General features: G+C 40.8%; 1 protein-coding gene across 27 annotated transcripts in view; it reads right to left on the bottom strand.

Annotated features, from left to right (window-relative positions):
- The window catches only part of ABLIM1 (actin binding LIM protein 1), a 399,591-nt gene that overhangs the window by 187,157 nt on the left and 185,734 nt on the right, over nt 1–26,700 (bottom strand). For all 27 annotated transcript variants that reach the window (XM_036736806.1, XM_036736804.1, XM_036736807.1 and 24 more), the window contains exon 2: nt 9,470–9,604. In XM_036736806.1, coding sequence (XP_036592701.1) covers nt 9,470–9,604 — 135 coding nt within the window. The remainder of the gene's footprint in view (nt 1–9,469; nt 9,605–26,700) is intronic.

Genomic DNA, 26,700 nt, shown 5'->3' with positions numbered 1-26,700 from the left:
ATATCCTTCTAGTCATCCAGCAACTTTGGAGTCATCTGTGACTCTTCTATTTTCCTCAATTCCCATGGCCAATCTACTGCCAAGTCTTGTCAATGCTACCTCTACAACTTTTTTTTCACATTTGTCCTCTTTTCTTGACTCATGAGGCATTGTCTTTACTCACTGTCTCTCACCTGGACTTTTACAGTGGTGTTCTAATTTTACATCCTGCTTCCAGTCTCTTACCTTTCTAATGCAACCTTCACATGGCTGAAACATGGATATTCTTAAAATATAGATCTGACCATATCACACCCCTACTCAAAATTCTACAATGATTTCAACTGTCACTAGGAAAAAAATCCATTCTCCTCATCCAAGTATTTAAAACCCACCATAATATCCATCATTCCCACCTCTCTTGCTAGTCCTCTTTCACATTGTTCCCCTTCACAAACTCTTTATTTTAGTCAAATTGTTCTACTGGCTGTTCCTACAACTCTAACATCTGTGCCTTTGCAGAAGTGATCTCCCAGGTCTGGAATGATTTCTCTCCTCATCTGCCCCTTAGAATCTGCAGCTTCCTTCAGATTGTAAGGATAGTACCTTACAAAAGAACAGGTCAGGTGCCATGTTTGACCTGAAGCCTTTCTAGATTCTCTCAGTTATTAGTGCACTCTACAATCAATAAATATTTATTAAGTGACTATGTGTCATACATTGAGCTGCACAATCACAGTCCTTCATCACCTCTCACCTGGGCTAGTGCACTATCCTTCTAGCTCATCTCCCTACCTCAGGTCTTTCCCCACTTGAATCCATCATCCATTCAGCTGAAAAAGTGACCTTCCTAAAATATAGGTCTGAACTATTGACACTTTACTCCCCCTTGGCTCAATGAGCTCCAGTGGTTCCATATCCCTCCCAGGACCAAATACAAACCACTTTGTTTGGCATTTAATGCTCTTCATAACCTGGCCCTTTCCTACCTTTGTAATCTTCTTACACATTGATTCCTTCTGTGTATTCTGCCTTCCATCAACATTGGTCTATTTGTAGTTCTTCAAATATGACATTCCATTTCCTTTGCACAGCCTGTTTCCCACATATTTTGTCCCTTCATTCCCATCTCTTCATTTCCATGACTTGCTTTCAAGACTCAGGAGGTTGTTTTTTTTTTTTAAACCAATAGTTCTAGAGTACTAATGCCTTCCTCTCTCGGGGTACTTCTCGTCTACTCGGTATTTATCTTGTATAAGCTTAGTCTTTATAGCTTGTCTCTCCCAGTAGAATGTTGAGGGCAAGGGCTATCTTTTTGCCTTTCTTGTATTTCCAGTGCTTAGCACAATGCCTGGAACATAGTAGGTACTTAATAAATGTTTGCTGACTTTGTATTATGAGACTTACCATAGAGTGTAGATATAGAGCTAACTTTAGAGTCAGGAAAACCCACATTCAAGTCCACATTATTGGCTCAGTGACACTAAGCGAATTATTTATCCTCTCAATGCTTAAGGCAACTCTATTGGTCTTAAGACTATTGGTTGCACAGGATCATAGGATCAGAGGTTCAGAGGAGGAGGGGACCCTAGAAACCAACAAATCCAACCCTCTCCTTTCACAGATGAGGAAACTGGAGTAGGAGAGTCTAAGTAACTTACCCAGGGTCACACAGCTAGTAAGTGTCTGAGGTAGGACCTGAACACAGACCTTCCTGACCCTATAGTAAGTGGCCTATTCATTATGAAGAATAAACCACCATGAAGAATAAATACAAGGCATTTCTTCCCTGGGCGCTTCCTATGCTAATGAAATTCAGATCCAGAATGACAACAAAACTCATGTACTTTGTATTTACTCATGTACATATAAGTTCTATTCCCACCCCGGTAAAACATGAGCTTTTTGAAAGAAAAAATTGTTATTTTTGCATCACCTAGAGCTTCTACAGCAGTGTCTTGCTCATAGCTGGAGCTTAACAAATGTTGTTGAATCTTACTGACCTTTGGCAAATAATTTCCCTTCTCTGGGCCTCAGTAGCCTCATCTGCAAAATGAGGATTTTGAATTAGCTAGTCTCCAAGTTCTTTCGGTTCTTATAGAACCTATAAATTTTTGTCTTAAACATTCCCCCTTCACCTCGAATTATTTTTTATATTATTCATTCATTGTCTTTCTCATGAGGTAATGTGAAGAATGCCATTGTAGACACCATTAAAGTAATGACCTTTGACTACAATGATCTTACATCTTCAACAGAATGCAAGAAAAACAAAAAAGTGCATCTGCTATAATTTATTAGTCCTATTTCCCAGACTGGATATGGAGACAGCTAGAAAGGGCAGGGCAGCTACTTTTCATTTGATTTCCCTGCTAGGTACTTCTTCTTTTTCATACTGCTCTGGTTTTCAGTGAGTTACTGGATAGCTAAAATGCTCTAAAATGGATCTCATTCTGAAGACAGAGCTTACTTCTCAGGCATGAGACAGTGCTTTTCCTTCTCTCATTATCAACTAGCTCTCTACTTGAGCTCACAAATAACATCTATCCAGGCTGTCCATGCAGAAAAGGAAGCTTGATAATGTGCAGGTTGAAAATAGCACAAAACAAGAAGTGACAACTAAAGCAAGGGCTTTGGGACAAGAGAGTTTGACCAAAGCTTCTCTCATCAGTGACATCTGTTACCAAGACATGTCGTACCACCTTTAACAGCATCTTTTTTTCTAAAGATCTTCTATTCCAGGGGCTGTTGGGTCTGTAACTTGGTTTTTTTAAAATGCTTCTACAATTGATTTATAATTGGTCTCCTTTATAATCCCATATATTTGTTTTGTATGCATTTAAAAACACTGTTCTTAGGAGAGGTTCATAGGATTCAGACTTCCACAGAGGTTCATGACCCTGTTCTATTCCTTTCTTATAACCATTTAAGACCATGTAGCTTCTTCAGAAAACTGAAATGTTATATTATGGATGTTTATTGAAAATACTCAAGATAAAAAATTACATAAAAGGTGAATCTGATGGAATCACTATGTGGACAGATATCCTATTAAACTTATATTGGCACAATGCTAACGTTTTACCTCATTCCTAACAGATCAGCAAAGATGACAAAAGACAAAAATGGATAAGAATATTTGTGGGGATGAGGAAAGACAAACACTAATACATGGTTGATGGAGCTGTGAATCAGCCTAATCACTTGTAGAGCAACTTGCAATTATTTTTTAAAAAAAATGAAAATTTGACCCAGAGATCCCACTGCTTAGCATCTACCTCAAGGAGGTAAAGAACAGGCTCTAAAAACACCAAAATATTCATAACAGTACTTTTGGTTGTAGCAAAGAACTAGGGAAAAAGGTGTCTATTAATTGGGGAATGGCTAAAGAAACTGGTATATGAATATAATGGAACATTACTGTACTGTAAGAAATGATCAATACAAAGAATTCAGACAAATGTGAGAAACATGCCCTGATGCAGAGTAAAATAAGTAGAATCAGGAAAATATTTTTACAATGACTCCAATAAATACATGTAAGGAACAGTAAAAGAAGACAGAACAGTATGTCATTAGGATAACCAAACTTGCTTCTTGAAATATATTGAGAAAATATATCTCTCTTCATTGAAGAGATGGAGGACTGTGGGTGTGGAACACACAGAAACAGTCAATATGTTTGTTTCTGCTACTGATTTTTGTTTCCTCATTCTTCTTAAACCTTTAAGCAAGTCTTGCTGGGCAGGACAGCTAAGGAGGGATATATTTGGAAATACGTATAATATAAAAACAAAAGTCACTGATAAAAGTAAAATAAAATATTTGTCACATCTACCCTCAGAATGTCTTGGACTTCGGGAAGAGATTGTTGGACATTGTCTTGGATAGACTGCTCATGTCCTGACCATTCCCTGGATACTTCCCTGGGCTTTTTTCCACTTGAGAACAGATTTCTGGCCTCCACTTCACTCCTTGGCCTGCTATTTACTTGGAGATATATAAGTGGCCTTTTGTCTTTATACTGACCATCGCCTTTCTGATGGGTGCTCTGGAGTCCATCAGTCAGCTCATTTGATAAATCTACTACCCTGACTGGTAACAACTGTCCAAAATGGGAAAAAAGAATTTTTTTATTAACTCAAATCATATGATGTCACAATACAACTGCACAATAGTAACAGAACAAGATAAATATGGCACTAAGGAAAAAAATAAAAGCAAATGTAGCTAAGGTCAAAGAGGGGTGAGGGGGAGGGATAGAGAGAAAGCAAGGCTGGTGCCAAAGGGAGAAAAAAGCAAAGATTCCCACCCACTGCCTTCTTCTATTCCCCTGAGGGTCATTACTATATATGAAAGTCAATCTGTCCCCACCAGTATCATCCCTGTTGGCTCCTGTCCACTGTGTGACTCTTATCTCTTAAAGTTCCGCTGTTCTTGCTTTCCCTAAGAAAAATACCCAAGGGGAACTAAGCTTAATATGTCTTTATCCAATCACTTTTTTATAACTCCCTGTAGACTTTACTGCAGAAGACAGTGTTAGATACTCCCACCACCAAAGAGTCCCTGTCCAACAGGCCCAAATGAGCCCAACCTCCAATGATCTGGAGGTTAAAAATAGCCTACACAGGGAGAACCAGCTTATACAAGAGCTTCAGGATAACAGTCTTTAGTAAAAGTATCTCTTCTCAGTGCCATGTACCAATCTGACTTAGCACCACATTTAACAGCTGGGTCTTTTAATATAGATCCTCTTCATTTCAGGACATCAGGAGACTCTAGTCTAGACTCTTTGCAACCATATGTCTTATAATTTTAATTAATTTTAATTAAAATATGGCATTACAGATGCTCCTTGGGAAGCTGAAGGTGAAAAAGCACAGAGGGAATTGTAGCAAACCATTCACATTTAAATGCTACTTGGAAAAATTAGAGATTTTGTTCTGTAATAAAAGGCTGTGAAGGTAGGTTGGGGCCAAGTCATAAAAGACCTTAAATGTCAAAGAACGGAGTTTGTATGTGATCCTAGAGATAACAGAAAGCCACTGGAATTTAGATTATGAGAATTATTATTTCTTAGTAGCTTCAATTAAATTTATTGTTAAATTCATTCATTAATTAAGCACTGCTTAGCTCATCACTTGGGTTGCTACATTAAATAAATTGCTGTGGGAAACAAAAGAGCCAAATTATATGTGAAAGAACCTTAAAAACTCCCCTACCTCATCTCACAATTAACACCTAGTAATGACAATATTCTACAAATATACCCTGCCTTTGGCAACCACTGCGATCATTTTGTAAGGGAACCAGCTGAACTCCAAGTTTAAGCCACCAACTCTTGATTCCAACTTGTCAAACATTATGAGAAATAAGGAAAATTCATTGGGTTCCTGCTCTCCACTACAACACATACACCCCCAAGACCAGCTTATAGAAAAGCCATGAAGTCACTTAAGTCTATGGTCAGTTTATACTTCCATGTGCTCCTCCAGTAATATCCTACTCTACACAATTCAGGCGCTCCAAGCTCTACTGCTCCCTCAGCCTTCTCAACATCAAAACCTCTGTTTGAATCGTGATATTTTTAAGTCTTATGTCCTAATTATAGAAGGGAAAGCTTTATCCTTAGAGGACAAAGGTGGGTGGAGGAAGGGCCAGTGGACTGCTGCTTATTTTATTTATGCATAAAACCAGCTGTGCAAAGATATGTCTTTGACTCTATCCACAAAGCAGAACTTGATTTTGCTAATCTCTCACTGGGAGCTGACTCCTAACTGAAAGTAAAGCAACAACTCTAATTTCTATTTAATAACCTACTCTTTAGGGCCTTATAAACTACAAAGTGCTTTCCCTCAAAAGGAAGCCCATTTTAAAGAACAGGCAAATTGAGCGATTAAATGATTCATTCCAAGTCACAAATGGCAGAAACTGGGACTCAGACCCAGGTCTGACTCCATCTAGCATTCCTATGACCATATGCTACTCCCTCCTGAGAGAAGAAATTATTATTTATCTCCTGTATTAATAACTAATTATTAAATCACAGCCAAGAATTCTCCCCTTTTCTACTTCCTCATCCAGAAATCAACCAGTGTAGGAAATCTTTCTCAAAGATTTACCCAGGTCAAGAGCTAATCTGGCAGAAAAAGAAATTCTAAGTTTGGTCTAATGGGAAGATTCTTGCTCATTGTGTTTATTCAGGTCTGGGAAAATGCTGATTTCTCCCTTTTGTCAGCAGGTAATACAGAAATAGTCTCTTTGAGCAAGCCATGGGTGATCCAATAAGTCATACCCCAAGACCGTCAGTGTAACACTGACCAGTTTTGCATTATAATATTCATTCTCTCATTGCCATCCTCAGTAACACCTACTCTTCCAAGGGCATATAAACTGTGAACCTACTGCCATAAGGAGTGTTTGGTCTAAGAGAGATGGCCAAATGACCACCCTTTTATTAATAAACTTGCTGGGATTGTTAATAAAATTATTAAATTACCCAGAAATTATGTGTCTAAAACATCTTAAACATCACACTCCCAGATTTACAAAATTCAGTTTAGGTAATGGTTATTTACTTTAGGAAATTAATCATTCCATTTGATGAGGATTTCTTACAATAGCCAGTGTTCCTAGTGGATTTGACGTATAACTCAATTTATAAAAATTCAACTGTTCAAGAATACATTTATTATGTGAAATGAGGCACATCTGTCGGCCTTTTACAGATTAGATAATGGCCAGCTAGTTCCTTAATTCAAAGTGCAGAAGATAGAAACCCAGGTCATTTCCTAGAAGTTCCAACATCTCTAGGAATCATTATCAGAACAGATTAGAATATCACCAAATTAAGATATTATCACCATGTACAAGAGAGACTTCTAAAGCTATAAACATGAGACTTCCTGATATGAGACAAATCTCTATTGGCAATAACAGATATAAAATACATCCAACATATACTCACTTGTTGGGAGAAAAATTACCTAGCTCCAAATCCTTTTCTCCCTATAGTCACATCTTAGTAAAATCCCAGGAAAACCCCTGAAGGATATGAAGATGTAATAAATACCTGGTAGGAGTCAGTAGGCTGTGGTAGGAAAAATAAAACCACGAGAAAGGGAGATAGAATTCTAGTCTTAGCTCTGATACTAACTAGAAGCAGTGGGGTGTAAAGTAGCCTGGATAACACTACATTTGAAAGCTAAGTTAATATATGGCCTGCAGGGATCCCTATATATGGATTAGTGACCCATAATTCTATTTGAGTGTACCACAGGTATAGAGGATAAAGTGCTGCACTTGGAGTCAGAAAGACTCAGCCTCAAATCCTGCCCCAGATTAATTAATTAAGTGACTTAGGGAAAGCCATTAGAATTCTAAGTTTCAGGCTTTTTCATCTTGGTAAACAGGGATGACCATAATACCAACCTCACAGAGGTGGTATGAGGACCAAAGGATATCACACATACCAAGCCCTTTGTAAAGTATAGAACTAGATAAATGCAGGCTGCTATAATTATTAAATGTATTTCTAAAATTGGAGGCAGCTAGGTGGCTCACTGAATAGAGCACTGGGCCTGCAGTCAGGAAGAGCTGAGTTCAAATGTGGCCTCAGATACTCATTAGCTGGGCAAGTCACTTAACGTCTGTTTGTCCTAATCCCTTGAAGAAGGAAATGGTAAACCACTCTGGTATGTTTGCCAAGAAAACCCCAAATGGGGTCACAAAGAGTCAGACATGACTGAAAAATGACTCGACAACAACAAAGGATAATATTAAGCAGTTACAAAGCACTTTGGTCAACAATCCAGGATTGTCAGTGGTTCAAGTATCATCGCCCCCACTTTACAAGCTCCTCGAGGGGAAAATGGCTTGCTCAAGATTGTATTCGATAAGCAACAGACCGTGCCCATCAGGTAGGGATCTAGCCAATTTTTCTATTTTCAAATTTGGTTGCCAAATCTCACTTAGGGTGATTGGATCACAGACCTGGAGCTGGAAGTTTCTGCAGATGTCATCAACAACAACCCTCCCTCCCTATTTTACAGATGTGAAAAGAGAATTCTAGGGAAGTTCAATAACTGGCCCAAGGTCACAGAAGTAGTGAGCCTCATGAATGGGATTTGAGCCGGGGGCCTCTCATGCCACCCAGTGGTCTTTCTGCTCTATTGTGCTTCCTTGCCAGAGGAAAATGTTTTAGAACTTCAGAAAAGCCCATTCTGAACAGACACATAATGTGATAAGATGCCCCGGCATCTTTTCAAGAATTCTATCAGCCAAAGGTCCATACATGTACGCACTTCAATGCTAGAAGCCCAAGTCAGGTAGCAGAATTAGAATCCTGATCTAGAATTTCTAGAGCCAGAAAGGACCTGAAAAATCACTGAGTCCAACGCCTTCCAATCTATAGGTGAGAAAAGTGATGATGGTTATATAAAAGGTTGAATAAGAAATGATTTCCAATTAGCAAGCCTAGTTGCTAGGGCCTGAGGAAGAGTTCATCTTTGTTACCCTCTCTTTTCCCAAACTTTTACCACCACACCCTCAGGCATCCAGGACCCTTTTAAGGCCATCCTGTAAATGCTTAGAGCTTCAGGGTTATCCTTCCTTTGTCCCCACAAAACCAAATTCCCATGCTTCCAAACAGGAAACTGGCATCCATCTAAGGAAGGAATTTTCCACTCAAGTGTGGGGGACTAGTGATAGGCTTGAAACTCTCAGGGGTTATTTTTATTTTAAAAGAGGAGTTTAATAAGCTGAGCAAATATCAAATTTGTAGACCCTCTGAGGGAAGATATCTTTGAGCAAGGGAGGTCCTTGCCTACTCAACCACCTGCCATTGCTATCCACTCAGATAAACAGGAGAATAGGTGAGGGGAGAGGAGAAGCTTGGAATCTCACTTCTAAAAGGTTGCCTGCGTTTTTGTTTCTGTTTGTCATTTTTTTTTAAATGATGGAGGATGGGTTTATATGGTCTTTCTCTGCATTCTACAAAGCAAGAGAAAATGAGGCAAGGTGTAACCTTCTTCCTCAGAACAGTGATCTTGGTGTGGTTTAGGGTCTGCACATCCTGATCCTCAGGTTGGTGACCCACAGTCTTTTGGCTTTTACCAGACAGCCAACCCCCTGTGAGTAATAAATAAATACAGGGCCTTGTCAGGTTTTAGTGTGAGAACATTGTTTAAACCAGAAAAATAAATTACAGTTACTATTCTAGGGTAAATTTTAAAATTCACCCCATCTCTGGGGTAGACTGAAGAGAAAAAAGAGGCAATATGGTTTCTGGGAAAAAACACTAGACAGAGCTGAGACATTTGAATTCTAGTTTGAGAAGTGAGACCACAAGAAAGTCCCTCCCCTTTTCTGAGCCTTGGTTTCACCTTCATAAAATGAGGACATTGGAAGAAGTGACTTCTAAAGGTCTCATTTCTGTGCTGATATCCTATAACCTTAAATGGCCAAGCCAGAAAGCACATGAGCACAATACCTTTGCAGGTGAAACATTTGATGTGGAAATGCCTGGCTTGGACCCGGAGCACTTCACCCTTGCATGGCTCTCCACACTTGTAGCACTGGATGACAGGCTTCTCTGATGGGTGATGAGGGTCCTGAGGGTGGGCCACTGAAAACCAAAAACAAGATCCCATCAACACAAACACAAGCACTGGTGCTAACAGGCATCGTTGGGACACCCAAATATTGCTGTCAATTATTATTAGAATGAGAGGCAGCATGGACAGAGAGCATTAAAGTTTGCAAGGACTTTACTTACATTTTCTCATTTGGTCCTCAACAAAGCTAGAAGGTAGGTGCTACGGTGATACTTATTCTCTATTTTATATGTAAGAATTTGTAATTTTGGCAATAAAAATGGTCCACATTTATGGTGCTCTAACATAAACAAAGCACCTTCTTCCCAATAGCTCTATGATGTAGGTAGTACAAACTTAATTAATAATTCCATTTTACAGATAAAAAAGTAGGGTATAACAGAGTTAGTAAGCAGACCTAGGAGCCAGAAGGAACTGGATTCAAATCATAGGATAAAAGGGTCCTAGATGTAGAGTTGGAAGGGACCTCAGCTGCCATCTAATCTGAACCCTTGATTTTACATTTGGGGAAACCAAGGCCTGGGAAGGCTAAATGATTTGCCCAAGGTTACACAGGTAATAAACCACTATTTGAATCTAGGTCTCACAATTCTAATTCCAAGGCTTTTTATTATTATTGTTTACTATAACATGCTGCTCCTGCAAAACTCCCCGCCACACCCCAAATAATATAAGCATCATGATTATTTCTTTATGAAATCTTCCCTGGTTTACACTCAGCTTTCCTTCTTCCCTCCTCCTCTGAAAACCTTCAACATTTAATCAATCAATCGATCAATTAATAAACAATTATTAAGCACCTACTATGTGCCAAGCACTGTGCTGAGTGCTGGGGATATAAAAAGAGGCTAAAGATGGTCTCTGCTCTCAAGGAGTTTCCAATCTAATGAGGGAGACATGTAAACAAATATATGCAAAGCTATCTATATAAAGGATAAATAGGAAATAGTTAATGGAGGGAAGGCACTGGAATTAAGAGGGGTTGGGGAAGGCTTCATGCAGAACAGGGCTGTCCAACCTTAGGTTTTTATTGAAACAATAGACAATATATTTTGATTTGTCGTTTTAGTGAGCGCTCTGAGGTAGCTAAGCTTTATTTACTAAAGCATTTATATAAATTTCTATGCTTGTAGGCAGGCTGCATAATTGAACTGCAGGCCACATTCTGGACAACCTTGATGTAGAAGGTGGGATTTTAGTGGGGACTTAAAGGAAGCCAGCAAGGTCAGTAATCAGAGTAGGGGGGAGTAGAGAGAGTAAGAGATCACAAGTGGCATCACAAAGTCCTTTCCTCATCATACCTTGAAGAGTAGGGCAGTGCAAGAATTATTATCTCTATTTTACAGTTGAGGGAACAAAGTCAGAGGGCTGAAAGGAAAGGCGAGACTTGAACCAAGGTTTTCTGACATGATTTCCCATGTCTTTTCCTCCACAGGCAGCCTGAAATGGTGCAAATGGCCTGATGTCAGAAAATCTGACTGTCCCAGCTCTGCCACTTGCTAACTGTGTGACCTGAGGCAAGTTCCCTTCACATCTCTGATCATCAGCTTCGTCATGTATAAAATAGGGATAATAATGCTTGTGATAACCTCATCGGGAGGCTATTGTGTGGAAAGGGCTTTGTATTCTAAAAAATTCTACGCATGAGCGAGCTGTATAATTGAGCTTTATTATACTTCATCTTATGCTGTTCACTATCATTGAACATGAGTCAACCAGCACCCTGTGAGCCAGGGACCACATCCTACTTTTCCATGTGCTCTTCTGCTCAGTGTAAATTACTATGTGCATTTGGAGGAAGGAGATACCACAGCTCGATGGTGGAACCAAGGAAGACTTCATGAAGAAAGTCGTATGTTAAACTGGGTGATGAAGGAAGGAAGAAAGGATGAATAGGTATAGCTTAACTTTTAAACAGAATGGTGGGTGGGAACTGGTTGATCAAAAGCACAGAGGTCAGAGAGGACAGAAGGTTGAGTGGCTATGAAGAACCAATCCTAGTTTGAGGCAAACAGTCGGTATGACCTTCCATCTCTGAGATTCTGTGATGTTTTTTGGTTGATCTCATATTATTTGGTGGGAAGTTGCCACCCTACGAAACTCGTCATTCTCAAAATTGTCTGTGTTTCTCTAAAGGTCTGTTTTTCCCCCTATACACACACACACACACACACACACACACATTCGTGCGCACACACACCAAAACGACTAGCATTTTTTTTTCTGGCTGCAGGGGCTGTTGTAACTGTCCTGGGCAAGTCAAAGGAACACAGAATTTGGAGTCCTGGACTCTCAGGGAAAAAGGAGCTTTTTTGACTTTTCAAAAATGTTCCAGTTTGGTACTTAGAAAGCACCTCTCAGCAAGGAACGTTACAGCTTTACAAATATAATTACTCACTGTTTCTTTTTCAAACTGGCAGTGTTCTTATTCTCTTTCCCCTCTTGTCCCTCCCACCCCCCAAGAAAAGAATTTAAACAAGCCAGTCCAAAGATCCCATTAGTATCTGGCTAAGAGTAGGGAAACAACGTGTTTCTTGTTAGTAAGATCAGGTGTAGCTAGCAGTTTGAACACCTGATATGCATACTCTACCTGGGACTATGAACTTGCCCTGTCTCAGCATTAACTTGTTAACTCAACAGGAGTTTCCCTATCTAGCTCCCCTGGGAGCTCCCTTAGAAACTTGTATTTGTTGCTGGAGTCAGCATTATCTAAGGTCATAAAGTTGTAGCTTTCAAAAAATGATTTGTGAACAACCAGTGACTTTGAAAGCAAGATAGTCCAAGGTCAAATAGGAATTCTCCTGCCAGTTGAGTCTGTTAATAAACTTATTAAGTGCTTATAAAGTACTTACTATGTATGTGCCAGGCACTGTACTAAGTTCTGGTGATAAAAAGAAAGGCAAAAAACAGTCCCTGGTGCTAATGGAACTCACAGTCTAATGGGAGAAATACAAAATGACTACATAAAAACAAGCTATATGCAACCTAAGTAGGAAATAAATAACAGAGTGAAGGTGCTAGAATTATGGTGGATCAGGAAAGGCTTTCCTTAGAAGATGGGATTTTAGCTGGAACTTGAAGACATATAAGGAAGCCAGAGGACGGAATGTCTCATTCAAGGAACAGTGAGAAGGACATTGCCATGGGATTACAGACTACCTGGAAGGGTATAAGATGTAAGAAGACTAGAAAGTGGGGAGGGGGCAACTTATAAAGGGCTCTGAATGCCAAGCAGAATATTTTATATTTGATCATGGAAGTGATAGGAAGTCACTGAAGTTTATTGAGTAGAGGGAGTGGTGTACATATGATATGGTCAAACCCAAACTTTAGGAAGATCACTTGACAGCAGAGTGGAAGATGGACTGGAGTCGGGGGACGTTAGTGGCAGAGAGGCCCACCAGCAGTTTGCAATAGTTGAAATGTGAAGTGATGAGGGCCTGTAGTGGAGGTAGTGGACACAGGAGAAAAGAGAGCATGTGTGAGAAATATTATGAAGGTAAAAATCAATAAGCACTGGAAACGGATTGGATATAGGATGTCAGAGAAAGTGAAGAGTTGAGGATGACACTTAGGTTGAGAGTCTAGAAGTATGGTGGCACTCAAGAAAGGAAGAGGCGGAATTTGGAGGTGGGAGAAAGTAATGAGTTTAGCTTTGGATATATTGAGTTTAAGATGTCTGTGGACCATCAAGTTCGAAATGTCTAAAAGGCAATTGGAAGTGTGAGAACAGAGATCCTAGAAAAACAAACCTGAAAATCACCTTTATAGAGATAATAATTGAATCTATGGGGAGGTGAATGAGATTACCATGTGTAACAGTAGGGAGGAAGAAGAGAAAGGGGCCCAGGACAGAGCTCTGTGGACAACTATATAAGTGGGTATGACTTAGATGAAGATCTCGCAAAGAAGACTGAGAAGTAGTGGTCAGAGAGGTAGGAGGAGAACTAGGAGAATAGTGTTAGGAAAACCTAGAGAGAAGAGAGTGTCAGGGACAAGGGAGTAATCCACAGTGTTGAAGTCTGCAGAGACTCTGGTCAAGGAGAATGCTGATTGAGAAAAGGCCATTGGATTTGGCGATTAAGGGATCACTGGTAACTTTGGAGAGAGCAGGTAGGAAGCCAGAGTTATGAAGAGAAGTGAGAAGAAAGGAAGTAAAAGTTCCTGTTATAGATGGCCTTCTCAAGGAGGTTAGCCACAAAAAGGAGAGTCATGAGATGACAGCTAGCTGGGACGGATGGATCAAGCAAGGGGTTTTTTGAGAATGGAGGAGATGCGGACATGTTTGTAGGTAGCAGGGGAGCAGACAGTGAAGAGTGAAAGATTGAAGATAAGTGAGAGACTGGGGATGCTAGTGATGATCAAACTGATGGAGAAGGTGGAATGGAATGGGATCACTTGTGCATGTAGAAGGATTTGCTTTGGCAATGAGAAAGACTCATTATGTGCTACAAGGGTGAAGGAAGACATAGAAGTAGAAGGCATTTGGGTGCAAATAACTTTTAAAAAGGAAATAATCTTTCTTAAGAATAATTGCCTTAGGCACTATAAAATATTTGGGAGTCTATTTGCCAAGACAAACCCAGGGCCTATATGAACATAACTATGAAACACTTTTCACGCGAATAAAATCAGATCTAAATAAATGGAGAAATATCAGTTGCTCATGGTTAGGCCGAGCTAATATAATAAAAATGACAATTTTACCTAAATTAATCTATCTATTCAGTGCCATACCAATCGAACTACCAAAAAATTTTTTTACTGAGCTGGACAAAATAATAACAAAATTCATTTGGAAAAACAAGAGGTCTAGAGTATCTAGGATATTAATGAAAAGACATGCTAGAGATGGTGGCTTAGCCACACCAGATATTAAACTGTACTACACAGCAGCAGTCATCAAAACTGCCTGGTACTGGTTAAGAAACAGGGGTGTGGATCAGTGGAATAGGATAGGTACACAAGTAGGTGAAATCAACAAGTTTAGCAATCTACTCTTTGATAAACCCAAAGAGGCCAGTTTCTGGGCTAATAATTCACTATTTCACAAAAACTGTTGGGAAAATTGGAAAATGGTAGGGCAAAAACTGGGCATAGACCAATATCTTACACCATATACCAAAATAAAGTCAAAATGGGTTCATGATTTAGGAGTAAAAGTTGATACTCTAAGTAATTTGGGAAAGCAAGGAATAGTTTACTTATCAGATTTGTGGAAAAGTAAAGAATTCATGACCCAACAAGTGATAGAGAGCATTACAAAATGCAAAATGGATAATTTTGATTATGTCAAATTGAAATGTTTTTGTACAAAAAAAGCCAATGCAACAAGAATTAGGAGGGAAGCAGAAAATTGGGAGAAAATCTTTGCAACTAGTATCTCTGATAAAGGCCTCATCTCTAAAATATACAGGGAGCTGAGCCAAATATATAGGAATACAAGCCATTCCCCAATTGAGAAATGGTCAAAGGATATGAACAGGCAGTTTTCAGAGGAAGAAATTAAAGCTATCTACAGGCATATGGAAAAATGCTCTGGATCGCTGCTGATTAGAGAAATGCAAATCAAAACAACTCTTAGATACCACATCTCTCCTGTCAGATTGGCTAAAATAACAAATCAGGAGAATGATAAATGCTGCAAAGGATGTGGGGAAATTGGAACATTGTTACATTGCTGGTGGAGTTGTGAGCTGATCCAGTCATTTTGGAGGGCGGTTTGGAACTATGCCCAAAGGGCTATAGAAATGTTCATACCCTTTGACCCAGCAATACCGCTTCTAGGGTTGTATCCCAAAGAAATCACGCAAGCAGGAAAAGGACCCATATGTACAAGAATATTTATAGCAGCTCTCTTTGTGGTAGCCAAGAATTGGAAATCAAAGGGATGCCCATCAATTGGGGAATGGCTGAACAAGCTGTGGTATATGAAGGCGATGGAATACTATTGTGCCATAAGAAATGGGGATGATGCAGACTTCATAACAACCTGGAAAAACCTACACGATATAATGCTGAGTGAGCGGAGCAGAGCCAGGAGAACGTTGTGCACAGCCACAGATATATGGATTCCGTGAGGACCAACCCTGACATACTGCGCTTTTCTCAGCAACCTAAGGGACAAGGACAACTCCAGGGGACTCACGATGGAGAATACTATCTTCATCGAGACAAAGAACTGCGAAGTTTGAATACAGACTGAGGCACACTACATGCTCACCTTTTCTGCTTCTCTTTTGTTTTTTTTTTTGTTTTTGTTTTTTTTTTTGTTGGTTCTGTTTCTTCTTTCTCATGATTCATTCCATTGGTCAAGGTTCTTCTCCATGACTTGACTAGTGCATAAATTAATTCAATGCGAAGTTATACATGACAGTTATATGAGACTTCATGCCGTCTTGGGGAGGGAGGAGGGAGGGAGGGGAGAAAAACTGGAACTCAAGACTATGTAGAACCGTGTGTGGTAAACTAAAAATAAATAAAGAAATTTATTAAAAAAAAAAAGAAGAATTGCCTTAAGAATAATTCCTGGTGGAAAATACTTGATGCATTTATTGTATTGTTAACTCCCCTGGGCAGCTAGGCGGTGCAGTGGATAGAGCGCTGAGCTTGGAATCGGGAAGACTCATCTTCATGAGTTCAAATCTGGCCCTCCATCCACTCTCATTGCTGTATCTTTGATCAACCCATTCTGCATGCTTACAATGCTTGCCCTCCTCATCCCTACTCACTTTTCTCTGGCAAAAGGTAAGCTGTCATCCAGCCATCCTTCTTTCCTTCAAAACCCAGTTCAAAATGTGGCCTCCTTCATGAAGCCTTCCCTGATGTTGCCAACAAGCTTTAGAATCTCCTTCCTCTGAAAAGTACTTTACCCACTTTATTTTTTTCTTTTAGAAAATTTTTTTTCCATAACATAGTATAATAAAAATATGATTCCACATGAAACTGCAAACCAATTATATATAATTTGCTCTTTCTTTTAAATATATAATAAAGTCATCATTTAAATTTCTTTTTTTTCTTCCCTGCCCCCTCACCCTAGAGTTGGCTACCATTAAACACAAATAGGCATATATATGTAAAATTATTCTATACATACTTTTATTTATCAGTTCTTTCTCTGGATGCAGATCGCATCTTTATTCATATGCGCTTTATAGTTAATGTGGGTATTTACAATAGACAAAATGGCTTCTTTGCTCAAAGTCATTCTTAAAACAATATTGCTGTTAACTGTATACAATGTTCTCTTGGTTCTGCTCATTTCGCTCTTCATTATTTTGTGCAAGTCTTTCCATGTTTTTCTAAAATCACTGAGCTCATCATTTCTTATAGCACCATGGTATTCCATCACAATCATATACCACTTTATATGGCATTTATCACATTATGCCATGAACTAAAGTTGTTGGTATACTTGTCTTAATTTCCCCAGCTAGACTGTCAGGCCAGGGATGCTGTTTTACTCTTCACTCTCTCTCCTGCAGCACATACCACAGGAACTTGGATACAAATAGTATTCAATAAATATTTGCTGTGTTTGATGTCTTTCAGCCTAGCATTTCTGGTTCCAGCTCTCAGTGAAGCAGCTGAAATTTTGGGATCACTCACAAAATTCAGTGATAATTTAGATGTGTGGATGCATTTGGAGTAAAAGATTTATGTAGGTTAGATGCGTGGATGTATTTTGAATAAAAGATTTATGTATCTTTCACTGTTTTTCAAGGCAAGTCAACATACTTAAGTGCCTATAATATGTGAAGCACTGTGTTAAATGCTAGTGATTTCTGTGTGATTGCCCAAAAGAATGGGATATAATTAATATAAATGAACAAACACAGAAGAGTTGGACAAAAGAATCAGAACATGCACCTAAAGGGATCATAATCTGGGTCCTAGATTACAGGGTGTCCATGGGCATGGATGATGAAAAACTGTATTTTTACTGTCCTTTAGCTGAAATCTATCATTTCCTTCAATTGTTTAAAAATGTGAGTCTGAGAAGGGCTCCAGAGGCTTCACCAGACTGCCAAAATGACAAACACAAAGGTTAAGAACCCATGGTAGGTGAATATATCAGAGCATTGCCACAGGTCTCCTACAGAAAATAAAATTGGGGAAATCAGGCTTAGATAAGAAACCCTTTACAAAGGAGTCCATTTCAAGTGAAACTTTTAGCTAGAACTTTTATGGCTAAGAAAGCAAGCAAGGCTGAGCAGTGACAGGAAAAGAAAAATATCATTTCCCCTGGGAGTTTCACTCTGTCTGAGTGAAGGTGCCAGTACCAAAGCTGGCACCAGCTTCCAAGGTCAGAGCTGGGATCAGCAAATGCATTTTAACCACGGAAGCCAGCAAGCTTTTCCCTTTGGAAATATACATTACACAGCAAAGGCTTGCAGGCTCAAAGGTGACCTTTTTTTTCTTTTAAAAATTTTAAATGTTCACCAATGATACAGGAGCAGAGATGAGCAGAGGGTATATCACATTTCCTTGTTTTGTTTTCTTTTTTTGCTCCCCAAAGGCCCCCAGGTAGAACCTAAATGCAAAGAGACTGTTTAGAGGAAAAGATGATAGAATCATACCTTCTTCCTCTCGTGTAGGGGGCACTATTGGAAGCTGAAAGGTACATATGATTTTCAGTTTTGCTTAGTGATTTTTCTCTATTATAAGAAGAGGTTTTGAGGAAGAGGAAGGGAATATTGTGAAACGACTGATATAAAAAAACAAAATTAGTTCATTTAAAAAAACCAAAAGATTATTTTTTTTATCAACGAGTTACAGAATTAAAAGTTGAGAGAGGCCACTGAGCTAGTCCATCTTCTTGAATTCAGGAAGTACCCTGACTTCAGTTTTTCTAGGTCAATGAGACTTCGTTTTTCTAAAGAAAGACTGCCAAAGAAGGAAATTCCACGGGCAGCTCATGGCAGCGATTACACAACAGTTGCCCAAAGGTGCTTTCCTCTGAACCAATGCTACATCTTGAAATATGCTGACCCAGTTAGTCTGGCTTTGGGAATAGTCACGATTTTAACTGGAACCCCAAATGGCTCCATTGGGAGGCTTTCCTCAGTCATTATTTCATCCTCCCGAGCAGTCTAAGAAATTAGATTAATCTTTCCTCCACTTGTTACAGTTCTGGTTGGATGCATGCATCTCCACCGCCCCATGCCCCCACCCCCATAGTATTTTTGTCCTAAGATAAGAATCATCTAAGAGTTCAGGTAAAGACCAAAGTGTCATTCATCTGCTCTCTAAGTAAGGAGAAAGTACACCAGGCTAATGGAAAAGCCCAAAAGTTGACATTAGTCTCCCATTGCAAAATGCCAAGCCTTGGAAAGGTGTTGTGAGCATTGATTGAACAGCATGTCACACCAGGGCTAATTGAAGAGCTTGTGTTGTCTCCTACTAATGATCAGCCCAATCTGTGGAAATCCTGTGCTGCGTCACATAGCACTGACCTGGCAGAGTAAGGTTTAAGCTCAAAGGCCACAGACAGCATTAGTGAAAGAGGTCACCATCCTTCAAAAACAGTTTTGAAGCTTCACCCAGGGACTGCTTGCCTACAAGAGAGCCTGAGAAGACAGACTAGAAAAACACTTTGTATTCATAGCTTACTTGGCCCACCTGGACCACAGGGAACTTTGCTAGCTCAGAAGTATCATGGTCATATGTTTCATTTCAGAACCAGAGTGGGCTGGAAGTTTAATGCACAGCAGGGAGGGGAGGGGTAGATTCCAAAGACTGAGTGGGAGGTTAAGAAAGGAGTATGTACCTGCCTCTGCTGGGAGTGGGTTGGGGGGCATCCTCGCAACTTAGTAACAATAACTATCATGTGTATGTATATGTGTGTATATACATGCTTATATATATGTATATATGTATATACATACTTGCCCAGTAACAATAACCAACATATATATGTACAGACATATAGACAAGTATATATGCATGTGTATACACTTGCCCAATACATACACACACATTCGCACATGTACATGCGTATATGGGGGAGGGAGGCAACTAAGTGGCGCAGCGGATAGCGTGCTTGGCCTGGAGTCAGGAAGATCTGCGTTCAAATTTGACCTCAGACACTTAATAGCTGTGTGACCCTGGACAAGCCACTTCATCACTGTTTGCCTTAATCCAATGGAGAAGGAAGTGGCAAAACATCTTTGCCAAAAAAACCCAACCCCCAAACAAACCCATGGATGGTATGGTTCGCAGGGCCCCAAAGAGTCTGACATGACTGAATGACAACAAATACATGTGTGTGTAGTATTTATATATAGTATATATATGTATATATATATACACATGTGTATATGTATATGCATGTATGTACATACAATACGTACATATATACACATATCTATTTAAGGTTTGCAAAGCAGTTTACATATGTTCTCCATTCGGTCCTCACAACAACGCTACACCCATTTCACAGGTGAGGAAAACGAGGCCCAGAGCAGTAAAGTGACTGCATACATCGCTAGTAAGTGTCTGAGGCGCCGTGTGCACCTAGGTCTTCCTCACTCCCAGTTCAGCACTCTCTCCACTGGACCACCCAGCTGCCTTAGAAAGGGAGTGTTGCTCAGAAACCACATTTTCAACATCCAGGTTCCCAAAGTGGGAAACCTGTAGAAGTTTAGAGAGGCAGTTTGCGAACCACTTCAACTTACTTTAATTATTTGAAATAACCCCAGTCCTCATGTAATGGGATAATTATATTACTTACAATGTATATCTCTCTAACACTTTCATCGCAGCCACCCTGTTGGGTAGGTAGTATATATGTTTTTATTCCCAACTCTCACCCCATTTTACAGATGAGGCAGTTGTCTCAGAGGTAAAGTGGTTTGATCAAGTCCACACAACTAAAAAGCGTCAAAACTAGGATTTGGATCTAGGTCTCTTGACTCCAAAACCAGCATTCTCTCTACTCTACAATGCTGCCTCCCCAAATCTGGATGAATCTCTCTCTTCTAACCCCTTCTCTCCTCAATATCTCTGTCCCTCAAGGTGGCCACTTTGAGGGCATCCTCACTCTCCTCCAGTCTCTAGAACCAGTCACAGCACCACATCCAGCCAGTTCTTCCTCTTCATGCTCCTTTCCACAGGCATCCCCCTAATCTAGACCTTCTCACCTAGAATAATGCAGTAGCCTCCTACCTTGGCTAATTCTAGGAAGCTAGGGTGGTGCATCGGTTAGAGTGCAGGACCTGGAGTCAGGAAGACCTGAATTCAAATCTTGCCTCAGACACTTACTAGTTGTGTGACCCTGGGCCAGTCACTTAACACCTCTCGGCCTCAATGTCTCCATCTGTAAAATGGGGATAGTCAGGGCACCTACCTCGCAGGGTTGTTGCAAAGATTAAATAAAGCAAAGTGCTTTGCAAACCTTAAGCTAGCTACCCCATGGTTGTTATTCATCCTATATTCAAAGTAGTAGAAATTCAATTCATCATTATCCCAGTTCCCGTTCTGACGCTAGCTATGTGACCCTAAACACATGATTTAAATTCTCTGAACCTTAGTTACCTCATCTGCAGAATGGAAATAACCGGTGATTACACCACCCTACCAGCCAGGCCTGTTATCGTCATGTGGGTTACTACACATTACTACTAAAGTAAACCTTCCTAGGTCACCACGTTCATCCTCCTGGCTCAGAAACCATAAACAACTTCATGCTTCTGAAGCTATCCCCTCTTATCTCCTCTGCTGACTTTCATGGTCCTCCACAACTGGCCCATGTCTAGCTCCCCAACTTCATCCCTCGCCAATGGGCAACATGCACGCTGCCCTTTTCTCTATGCTCATTTCTGCATCTTTGCCTTTGCTCCTGTCACTCCCCTGGACTGGAACCCTTCCCACACCAAGCCCCCATTCTTCGTGGCCCCGCTGGAGTCCTACTGTGTCCTAAATGAACATGGCCTCAGAGTCAGGAAAGCCAAGCAAATTACCATGTGATCTTGGCAAGTTATAGAATTTCAGAGCTGGAAGAGACCTCAGTGACCATCTAGTCCATATCTGAAATGAATTCCTATTTTAATGTCACTGATGAGTGATCATCCACCCTCTGCTTGAAGACCCCCGAGGAGGAGTAACCCACTATCTCTGGAAAGCATTAAGTACGAGGAATTTTTTCTTTTCTGACATTGAGCCTAAATTGGCTTCTTTACAACTTATAGCCATTGCTCCCGGTTCTGCACTTTGGGACCAAACGGAATAAATCTCATCCCTCTTCCAAGTGACGACGTTTCAAATTTGAAGATAGCTATCATCTTCCCCGGGGTCTTCTCTTTTCCACACTAAACATCCCCAGTTCCTTCAGCCTATTCACCACCACTACCATCACCGTCACCGTCACCATCACCATCATCATCACCACCACCATCATCATCTTCATCAACAAAACTGACTTTTATATAGCACGTACTATGTGCCAGGCACTGTGCTAAGTGGTTTACAGATATTATCTCATTTGATTCTCGTAATAACCCTGGAGGAAGGTGCTATTATTATTCCATTTTACAGAGGAGGAAACTGAGGCAAAGGGCATCCAGGTGGCATGGTGGATAGAGTGCTGGGCCTGGAGTCAGGAACACTCATCTTCCTGAATTCAAATACATACTAGCTGTGTGACCCTGGGCAAGTCACTTAACCCTCTTTGCCTTAGTAGAATGAGCCGGAGAAGAAACCAGCAAATCACTCTAGTATTTTTGTCAAGAAAACTCCAACTGGGGTCATGAAGAGTAGGACACAACTGAAACGACTGAACAACAACAATCTGAGGCAAAGACAGGTTAAGTGACTTGCCCAGGGTCACGCAGCTAGTAAACGTATGAAGCCTCATTTGAACTCAGGTCTTTCAGACTCCAGGCCCAGAGCTGTGTCCACTGAGACATCTAGCTGCTTCAAGAACTCCGTGGGCCTGAGTTTCCCCCTGTAATGAGGCAGCTAGCCTAGATGGCCTCTAAAGTCCCTTCCATTTCTAACATGCCTTGATTCTTTAGTCCTCACTAATCTTTCTTTTCTCTAAATCCGTCCAGCGCATATGGTCTGGTGCACACAAGTGTATGTTGTCCTGTTCCACCTACGTTAGCTTGGTGTCTCTCAATACGGTATAAGATACTTGAGGGCTACCATTGTACGGCTCACTGAGCACATAGTAGGCACTCCACAAACACTTGGGCTGGTAGTAGTTGGAGCAGTTTGGAGCCCCCATCCCCCACCGATGAGAAGCCCAAGCTCAAACTCTCCTCCAGCAGGTCCCCGACACCTTGCCGTTCCAGACTTCCTTTGTTAACACCTGCTGCTTCAGTAAGTAGCCAGATGGGAAATGCTTTAAAAATTTATATATATACACTAGGAAATTATTCTGAGTTTCCGTGTTTTCTGTGTAAGGAAAGCACATGGCAAGGACAATAACAAGCGGGGGAACATGAGGGTGGAGCCAAGGAGTTAACACTTCCCTTCCAGCACACAGAAGCACAGTCTTATACGAGAAGCAGCTGTGGGGCATCGAGAATGCAGGCTTTGTAATCAGGAGGCCTGGCCTCCTTTCCTAACCAGCTGTTTGGCCTTGGGCAAGTCACTTAACTGTCTAAGGCATTTGAGCTCTTCCCAAAGGGGTCCCTGCCTCCCTTCTCCAGTCTTTTGACTCCCCGCTGGCCACACTGGCCAGCTTAAGGTTCCTCATACACCGCGCTGCTCCATCTCTTGTCTTTGCACCGGCTGTCCCTCACACCTGAAACATTCTCCTTCCTTCCTTCTGCCCCTTAGAATCCCTGGTCTCCTTTGGGACTCAGCTCAAGCACCCGGGCCTTCGGCATGAAGCCTTTTCTTGGAAGCTAGACAAGGCACAGTGGATGGAATACTAGGCCTGGAGTCAGGACAACCCGAGTTCAAATCCAGCTTCAGACTAACTAGACACTGCCTATGTGACCCTGGGCAATTCATTTGACCTCTGCCTCAGTTTCCTGAAATGTAAAATGGGGATAATAGCACCTACCTCACAGAGTTATTGTGAAGATCAGATAAGGTAATCTTTGTAAAGCACTTAGCACGGTGCCTGGCACATAGTAGGTGCTTAATAAATGCTGGCTGCCTTCCTCTTCACCTCTCCTTCATCTCTCCCTCCCCCAAACTACCTCCTATTCATTTTGTTTACCTTTTGTATATGTATGTACAAGTTCCTACCCCCTCCTCCCGCTAGAATGTCTGCTCCCTGAGGGAGGGGTGGCATTGCTTCTGTCCCAGTATTTCAAGCCCTTAGGACAGTGTCTGGCACATAATAATAGCTGATGCTTGCTTGAAAAACTTTGATACTCAACCTACTATGTTGTAGGTATTAAGAATACCAAAACAAAAGTTAAACAGTCTCTAGCTTCAAGAATTTTACTTCATTCCATTTGGGAAATCACATGAGTATATAAAAGTATGAGCAAAATAAATATAAAGAAAATATTTAGAAAATAAATCCCGGGTAATCATTGCTCATGTTTCAACAGCTAGCAGCTGTTGTGGGGGTGAAAGACCAACACAAGCCCAACAACAAGAACGCTGCCAGCACAGATTCTTTTGATCTGCTTTACTAAGGAAAGTAGCATTAGGGGGTTTACAATCTTGCTTTAATCCAACATATATATATAAACTCACTTAGTTCAGGGGAAAAAGCCAGCATCCTGAACTTCAGAGCAAATACAAACCAATTACAAACATACATTATAAACAGACCAAATACAATTCATAGTTACCAAGAAATCATCAAATTCTGAGTTCAGGAGCTGGGGAGCTCATAACAATGGCTGGACCTGAGTCATGTACCACTCCTGTGATTCAGAGCCCCCGAAAACAGCTCTGTTCTCTCTTTTTATGCACTCTTTAGCCATCATCAAACGTCATCTAAGCCACCAGAACTTGGGCTCCTACTATTGGCTCTGGTCTTAGCAACTCCCCTTAGGACCCTGAGGGCTTAATGCCCACATAGGCTTAGCACCTAGTGGATAGGGGTTTGGGCCTGGGGCTTTGTACCTAGTCAGGCTCAATCAAAGACACTGAATTAATTTATCATTCTAAAACAGTAAAAACGTCCCAACTTAATTGATATTACAGCTCATTGCTACAGGAAACTTCCAGATGAGGAAAGTCCCTCTACTAAGGCAAGTTGGCACCTTCTCTGCAACTTAGAGGCCTAGCCAGTCGCCTTGAACACTGAGAAAATAATTTGCCCAGGGTCACAAAGCCTGTATGTGACACCTTCAAGGACAGCAAGACCAGCTCTATCCAGGAAAGCTGCCTCTCACATATGTAAATGAATGGATGGGGAAAAAAATCAATAAGTGTCAAGCGCTATATTAACTGCAGAGAGTATAAATATACAAGTGAAGACAGTCCAATCCAATCCAATCCACATTTATTAAGCACCTACTGCAGGCCAGGCAAAAGGTGCTCAGAAAGACAGTCTCTACCCTCAAGAAGCTTATAATCCAGTAGAAGAAGACAACACATATGGGTAGGAGTTAGCCAGGGTGGGGCATTTTGTTTTGGAAAGTCATCAGGATAGTAAATGGAGCCAAAGAGGAATAGATCACCATATTCTTTTCATAGCATTGTCAGTATTGTTTTGATTACGGTTCCAGAACTAGAAAAGTGGAGGGCAGTAGGGAGAAGATGGGCATAGAATAAAGTGAAACCTAGCTAGGGCCAGCCTGATATAGTAGGCCAGGTGAGGCACTCCCCCATCAGACAAGCAGGGGCCCCAGGGCAGGAATTTCAGAGCTGTAAAACAGAGATAATATTTATATCACCTACTTTACAGCGTTGTCCTAACCTCCTTTAGTGCTATACAAATATGAGCTGCTATTACAAATGAAAAAGGAACGTTTGACTTTGAGTCAGAAAAGGTTTGAAAAATGCTTTACAAGTATCTCATTTTATCCTTACAACAACCATGTAAGTATCTACCATGTAAGGTAGCTACTACTATTACCTCTATTTTTACAGATGAAGAAACTGAGGCAAGCAATGGTTAAGTGAATTGCCCAGGGTCACATTGCTAGTAAATGTCTGAGGCTGGATTTGAACACAGGTCTTCCTGACTCTGGGCCCAGCACCCTACCTACTGTGTCACCTTGCTGCAGAGAAGGGCTGGTGAAGATTCAGGGACAGAACACATGCCAAAGTTCCGGCAACTCATTAAAGCAAGAGAATATTAATCATAATAATGGATTCATACATTGTTTTAAAGCTTGCAAAGCATTTTATATGCATTAGCTGATTTGAGCCTTCCAACCCCACTGTGAAATAGATACCAAGGATTATTACTATAGTTTTATCAATGAGGAAACAGAAGTTCAGGGGCTAAAGTATTTGCCCATAGTCACACGGCTAATTAAGTGTCAGGGGCAGGATTTGAACACAGGGTTTCCTGACTCCCAGTCCACCACCTATCCATTCCATCAGGCTACCTCTGAAAGTGGTTATCACCATAACACTGTTTTCCATGCCAGACAGAACAAGTAGAAGAAAAAAAAAGGAAACACCTGAATCTGCGAATGTCAAGTACGTTCCCCAGCTCTGCTGCTTACTGCTTGTGTGACCTTGGGTGCGTCATTTAAACATTTTGGACTTCAGTTTCCTCATGTGTGAAATGCGGAAGTTGGACTCCATGATGTCTATGGTGTCTTCTAGCTCTATATCCTATGCCCAACATATTTACCATCCCTGAATGACTGTGGCCAAGTTATTTAGCACTCTCTGCACCTAGTTTCTCATCTGTAAATAAGTTCTAAGATCTAAGATCTTAGGTCAGTTCTAGACCCTCTGTCCCCATTCCAGAGTCACCATTTGGTGGTTAGAAAGGCTGTTTTCACACCTCTGAAGTCTGTCTTCCCCACCTACTACTCCCTCCTTTATGTAAGACTTTCACTGTTATTATGGCTGGGGAAGAAGAAACGTTCAAGTTTAAATAAATGTATGGAGTGATTAATTTGCAGTTTACCCAAGAGCGTGTTTCCTACTGTGGCAAGTGGTAGTTATTTGATGCTGCACTCTGCTACCCTGTCATTAGTGACCCAAAATGAGCCTTCTATTTAATTGGCTT

Source organism: Trichosurus vulpecula, chromosome 8, assembly GCF_011100635.1.
Source record: "Trichosurus vulpecula isolate mTriVul1 chromosome 8, mTriVul1.pri, whole genome shotgun sequence".
NCBI lineage: Eukaryota > Metazoa > Chordata > Mammalia > Diprotodontia > Phalangeridae > Trichosurus > Trichosurus vulpecula.
This window is presented reverse-complemented; position numbering and strand designations above follow the sequence as displayed.